Source organism: Triticum dicoccoides, chromosome 2A (assembly GCF_002162155.2).
Source record: "Triticum dicoccoides isolate Atlit2015 ecotype Zavitan chromosome 2A, WEW_v2.0, whole genome shotgun sequence".
Lineage (NCBI taxonomy): Eukaryota > Viridiplantae > Streptophyta > Magnoliopsida > Poales > Poaceae > Triticum > Triticum dicoccoides.
The window spans coordinates 20,905,952-20,912,847 of NC_041382.1; the positions used below are offsets into that span (position 1 = coordinate 20,905,952).

The 6,896-nt window shown below is 49.1% G+C and overlaps 1 protein-coding gene across 1 annotated transcript; it reads right to left on the reverse strand.

The window, feature by feature from the left end:
• Positions 1-1,472: 1,472 nt before the first annotated feature.
• LOC119352882 (disease resistance protein RGA2-like) lies at positions 1,473-4,944 on the reverse strand. The gene is made up of 3 exons (XM_037619473.1): positions 4,588-4,944; positions 3,333-4,505; positions 1,473-3,189 (listed from the first exon to the last, which is right to left on the reverse strand). The coding sequence occupies exons 1-3, from the start codon at positions 4,900-4,902 to the stop codon at positions 1,549-1,551; spliced, it is 3,129 nt and encodes a 1,042-aa protein (XP_037475370.1). The 5' UTR covers positions 4,903-4,944; the 3' UTR covers positions 1,473-1,548.
• Positions 4,945-6,896: the final 1,952 nt, after the last annotated feature.

Consider the following 6,896-nt stretch of genomic DNA (forward strand, 5'->3'; position numbering starts at 1 on the left):
GCGATCTGGGGCTGTGAGCCGACTGAACCGTATTCACAGTGACAGATCGACTGTGAATTCTGTTGCGCGACTGAGACACGGCTGAATTCTGATCTCCTGCTGCCCGGAGCAGATCCCTGATCTGCAGCAAACCTCTGCCAGCCTCTGACTGCGAAGGCTGAATGGACTCTGCTATACGGGTCGCAGCTGCTAAATTCTGAATTGGGGTTCGATATACCTGAGTCGGCGGGAAGAGTTGACGTCGACTGGTGTCGGGGACTCGTTGCCGCGCGCGCTCGTCGAGTGCTCGCTGAAGGTTCTCCAGTCGAGTGCGCTCGGCCAAATTGGCCAGACGCGCCTCCTCCAAGGCACGAGCCTCGGGGGTTTCTCCTGCGATGGGAATACGCAGGGGATCCTCGTTCCTGCGGCGAAGCTCTTCTCTTTGCAGAGAGTCGAGTGGCTCGGGCTGGTACTCTTCGTAGCCTCGTGCAGGGTCGCCGCCGTCGCCTGCTCCACCACCACGGGCGAAGCCAGGAGGACTGTGGGGCCCGTCGACCATCAAGATTTCCGCCGCTGGATCACTGCTTCCGCACTCGGATGCAGTCTCTCCGGAGCCAGTCGACTGATCGAACAAGCCGTAGAGAGATTCGTTGGGCTCGATTGCCGCAACTTGTGTAGTGGCCGACTGGCGAGCCACCGCGTGACTCACCCATCGCTGAAGCCTCGACCGGCCTGAGCGCTTGCGCTGGCGGGAGACCGGGAGGGTGGAAGACGGAGGAGCCGACCGATACTGGGTCGATGGTTGCCGCAGCAGAACGCCGCGGACACATGCGCGAAAATGCGTCGCACCGCGGACGGGGAGCGCATCTACGTTGAGTGGAGCCTCTTGGAGCCATGCGGAGTCGTCGGCGATGAAGGTGAGAGTGCCGAGACGGATCTCTTGACCCTCGATCAAAACTCCAGCAGACACCATGATGAAAATACTCGGAAGAATCGCAACTTCTCCACAAAATCGCTAAAACACCGGCCCCACGGTGGGCGCCAACTGTCGTGGTTCTAAGCCTGACAGTAGAGTGGGGGGTAGGTATGGAGAGGCAAGGTCCTAGCTATGGAGAAGTTGTAAGCACAAAGGATGTACGAGTTCAGGCCCTTCTCGAAAGAAGTAACAGCCCTACGTCTCGGAGCCCGGAGGCGGTCGAGTGGATTATGAATGTATGGATTACAAGGTGCCGAACCCTTCTGCCTGTGGAGGGGGGTGGCTTATATAGAGTGCGCCAGGACCCCAGCCAGCCCACGTAGGAGAGGGTTTAAGGTGAGTTAAGTCTGGGGCGTTACTGGTAACGCCCCACATAAAGTGCCTTTACTATCATAAAGTCTACTTAATTACAGGCCGTTGCGGTGCAGAGTGCCTCTTGACCTCCTGGTGGTCGAGTGAGTCTTCGTGGTCGAGTCCTCCAGGCCAGTCGAGTGAATCCTCGTTGGTCGACTGGAAGGCGACCTCTTCTAGGGATGTCCTAGGGTAAGTTACTTGGAACAGGTTCATGACCCTACCCTAGGTACATAACCCCATCATCTGCTACCTTGGTTCCTCCATGAAGACATCACCTGGTCGCAGTCTGATATCACCAACCTCTGAGCTCTAGGCGGGAGTGGTCCAAGTACCAATTTGGAGCATTTCTGAATCACCAATTCATTGGTGTACCATGTGGTGTTGAACATTTCCAGGCTATCCATATCATCTAGTTCAACCTTATTGAATGGCACTCTGTTGCCACCACTCAAGTCGCCGGCATCGTCTATTCTTGTGATGCTGGCCATCTTTCTAAGAACAAGCTCTTGCAGGCTGGGTAATAAACGGAGTGGTGGCAGACTCAAGCACCTCGGAAGGTCCTCCATAATAACCTTTACAAGATTAGGGAGTTTGGAGGATGTCCACCAGGCTGGGAAGCACGTTTCTCCATGATAACCATGTAGCTCAAGGTACTGCAGATTAGGTGGTGGCACTAGTTCTCCTAACAGAGCAGTGTCATCCACGGATCCTTCGGAGCACTTAGTCCAACAAAGCTTCAACTTTTCGAGCTCTTGCTTCTTCATCAGTTTCATATCATGTGCTTCCCATAGATACTTCACTTTCTCAGGGCAGATTATCTCCAACTCTTTGCAACTTACATTATTCAGCTGAAAAAAGTCTGTGTGAAAATGATCATCAGTGTGAACCACAAACTGATAACTTTCAAGACCCTGGCAGTTCCTCACAATTAGCGACTTCAGGGAGCCCATATCAGCCATCCATTTGTCTACTCTCTTCAATCTTGCACAGCCCGAGAGATCCAGTGTATGTAGCTTATTAAGCTTAGCTAGACTTTCAGGTATATCAACGAGAAATATGTTATGAGATAGGTCCAAATACTCTAGACTGGAAAGGCCACTGATACATTCAACGTACTTGTTGAGATTTACATCTTCTGGTAGTTGGTAAAAAATAAGATTGAAGAACATGGATAAGTTCAAATACCGGAGTTCGGGGAGTTTGCCCCAGACATCTTTTAGCCCCGAGAGATGGTGCCAGTGATCAGCAAGATGACAACAAGGCTGTGACAAGTTCAATCTCTTGACATTAATAAGGCCACCAAGAACTTCCACAATCCCTTTGAAGCATGACCAGAATGATAAGTCCAAATACTCCAACTTCTTTAGATTGCCGAATGATACCGGAAGTTCTGTTAGTCCGTAGCAGCGTGATAAATCAACATGTAGCAAATTGATCAAGTCCCCAAATGACTGAGGTAGATTCACTAGTCCGGTGCAGCCTGATAAATTGATATGGCACATATTTGTTAGATCCCCAAGTGATTCTGGTAGAGTTTCTAGCCCAGAGCAACCTGCTAAATTCAGATACCCCAAGTGCCGCAATTGACACAAAGAATCTGGTAGCTTCTGAAGGGAGCTCTCCTTCAACTGCAAGACACGTAGGTGCCTTGGAAATGAAAATGATTGATCACAATGCAGCGCCCGTATACTGGATAATAAAGCCAATGTCCTTGGCTTGTAGCCATGATTAGTGAGCAATGCATAGCGAAAATATTCATTCGGTTCACTTGCACTTGCACTTGCAACATCCAGAACAAACACCTCATTATGCATAATTTCTCTTGCGAATTCATGAAACACATCGTTCATAGTGAACAGGATTGCATCCTTTCCACTAGCCTGCAATAAACGCGCAACTAATTAAGCTGCATCAACGAATATCGTTTCAAACATGTTATTTACCTTTCTTTGTGAATGTTAAGAATAAATAGGGCCTTTGTATCTCTAATATAAAATGCTAGGAAAATTTATGTACAACTCACTCTGTAAACTCCGTAGTTTGAATACATTGGTTGAAGGAATGACATGCTCAAGAGGCTACTAATATACTCCTCAGCAAGCTGTGTGGCAGACGATATGTGAGTGGACTCAATAAGGCCGAGTGCAATCCATTGATGAATCAGGTCATACTTAAGAATACTGTGACCCATGGGGAATATCCCACAGTAAGCAAAGCATAACCTCATATTGACTGGCATAGTTAAGTAGGTTAAGTGCAAGATCGGAAGAATGGAGTTAAATGAAGGACTATCATCTTCATCAGAATAATCGTCCCTGATAAAGCGGACCGCTACTTCCCAAAATCTGGCGTCTTTGTACCGTAGGATCCACCCAAGTGCATAAATTACTAATGGTAGACCCTGGCAGTTGAACGCAATTGTGTGTAGTATAGCATTCAACCTTTGCCAGTCTGTTCTTTGACTGAAATAAGTCTTTAACTTGAGCAACTTCATGCAACTCTCAGGAGAAAAGGTACCTAGTGTGAACGGTTCGTCAGTGGTGCCAATGATCATCCCGATTTCTCGGCTCCGGGTGGTTACCATCACCGTCACCTTGCTATCCTTGTCTCCTACACTGAGCATACTCTTCAAGCACTCCAACTGAATGGAATCCTTCTCCCGCAGATCATCCAGAATAAGGAGTATCTTCATACCATTAAACAGCTCTCGAAGGCGCTTCTTGATGTACTCCATGTCCCCAATTGGGCTCTCCGCTTCTCCTGATAGCTGAGAAATTATAGATTGTCCAATTCTATCCAAATCATATTTATATGGCACATTTACCCATGCCCGAGAATGATATTCTTCATGGAATTTGGGGTGGTTGAAAATCCGATCCACTAACGCTGTCTTGCCTACGCCCCCAATCCCAACAACAGCAAGAATGATGGGTCCTTCCCCAACGTCTCTCTCACCTAGCAAATGGACTATGTGTTTTACTTCAGCATACCTTTCTACAAAACTTTCCTGGTACTCATCTTCAGCTGCTGTTTCTGGCACATCAATAACTGGCTGGATGTTGGCATCGGAATCGGCTGGAGTAAATCCGAAATCATGCGACTCCTTGTGCATGTCCACCAGTTGATGTTTCATCTCCTTCATCTTGTTCGATATGCGATGATCCTTTTTCCCAAGGCAGTGAAGCATCTTTGTCATCTGCAATTTGGATCAATTCCAATCATTTGGTTAGCAAAAACCAAAGTTCAAGTCGTAGGGAGGGACAAAGTGTAGTACATACCGTTCCAGCCGTTGCTGTCCTCGTCTCTTGCAACTCGTCGACCATGTCTTGGACGGCGTAGGCTTTCGTCCTGACCTGCCTCAGCCACCCGCGCACCAACTCCTCTTTCTCCGACCGCAACACAGCATCCCTCATCACCGCCTGTATGTCCTCCAGCGTCTTCATCATTTCCTCCAGGCAGCCCTCGACGTTCAGACCCTTCGTGGATTCATCTCCCATGGCAGATCTGAGCTTTTTGGCCGTATTTTCTAACATGGCCGAGGTAAGCGTCCCCTCGACATGAGTCATGGCTTCCTCCCTTCGTGTCTGCGCCATCACCCCTCAGCCTCTCCAATGAGCTTTTTGGTCGATGATAGAATGGTGTGGTGCGGCAGGTAGAGAAGACGCGCGCGTCGCCTTAACGTGTATGCTTTGTGGAGGGCTGCCAGCCTGTGGATCCAGCTGCAGCTGCAGCTCTAGTCGCACCGACGAATATTTATTTGTAGTAATTTTAAAATACAACTAGCAAAAGTGGCCATCGAAGTGCGGTCTATTTAAAGGATGGCCACTTTAGTGAGGGCAGGGCCGGTCCATACATATTCGGGTGGGGCGAGACGGCAAAATGGGGCCCTTGTGGACAAATAAAAATTTATAACATATTGTATTTCGAAAGCAATTCAGTACATAGCATAGATTGATGGTCTAGAGAACTACATCATAATAGTATGGAAACAATATAGTTCTAGAAAAGATCGCTCGTCTAAGTGGCACAAAGAGACCATCATCTCGCTCTTGTAAGTATGAAAACCTTGTCAAAACTGATAGCAACTTGAACCGTTTGTGTTTTTTTTTCACTTTCTTTTCTCAGGGATAAACAGTTTTTAAAACACACGTCACCAAACAATTGCAGAAAAACTGTCAATACAGGAAACAAAAGCACCTAAATATGGGCATATGGCTTGAAATTGTCGATGTAGCTTCTAAGATCTGCAAGGCTGCAACAGTCATTCCCTGCCACCCCCCCCTTCTCATCCCTGGATCCAATGAAGCTTTGAAGAACAGACCAAGAGAAGAGTAGAAACTAGGAAAAGAAGAATTGCAGATGCCAGATGGTGCAATCAGAGACGGAGAGGCAGTCTGTTTAATAGCGAATGAAAAGACTACTTGATTAGGCGAAGGAGGGAGATGTACCATCTCTGATGCGGTGATGCCTCAAACGTCTATTGATGGGGAGCGTCAAGGATGCAATGAGAGATGATTGGAGAAGGGAATAGCACCATCGGTCTCCATTAATGGATGCACGGGAGCGGCACCTCGAATTTGGAAGTGCACGGGAGCGGCGGCGCTGTTCTTTGGGATTTGAGAATTTGGGGGAGGAGGCGAGGAGACCGGAGGAGATGAATGGATTTGTTTATTTTTTGAGGCAAAGGAGATCGATGGAGTGCTGCTGCAGCGTAGGGAACTAGCGATGGATTCTGTCCGTGAGTGCTAGCTACGTGGTGGGCTTGGGCCTTCTTTTTTTCTTCTCTGGACCTAATACGTATACTGTACTCCTACCGGCCGGGGCCCCTACCTCCCAGGGGCCCAGGGCGGTCGCCCCGTTGCCCCGGCCTATGGGCCGGCCCTGAGTGAGGGCTGCCAGCCGGTGCGACTAGCAAAAGTGGCCATCGAAGTCGACCTGACCGCGTTACCCACCCCAACCAGTCCGCCTTTATCCAAGGTCGGTATTTTTTGGATGGGGTGCTTGTCCTTCATAAAGTCCTCCATGAGGTCCGCGCCAAACACCTCAGGGCGGTATTCCTAAAGATTGATTTTCATAAGGTATATGACACTGTTAGCTGGTCCTTCCTTCGGGAAGTTTTGCTTCGGAAGGGCTTCGACGACCGTTGGATCACCAGAGTCATGCAGATGATTTCCTGCGGTCACACGGCCGTTAACATCAACGGCGAGATCGGCCCTTTCTTCCCTACCCTTTCTGGGGTTAGACAAGGCGACCCCTTCTCCCCGTTCTTGTTCAATATGGTGGTGAACGCTCTTGCCGCCATCCTGGATAAGGCGAAGGCTGCTGACCATATTCGTGGGATCACCCCCCACCTTGCCAGAGGCTCCGGGATTTCCCTCCTCCAGTATGTCGACGACACCATCATCATGGTTGAAGGCTCGGAGGCGGACATCTCCAACCTCAAGTTTCTCCTCCTCTGCTTTCAACAAATGTCTGGCCTTAAGATAAACTTCGACAAGAGTGATGTTATGGTGATGGGCTACTCTCCTGCGGAGTGTCTGGCCATTGCCAACCGGCTTAACTGCCGCCTGGGCTCCTTTCCCATGAC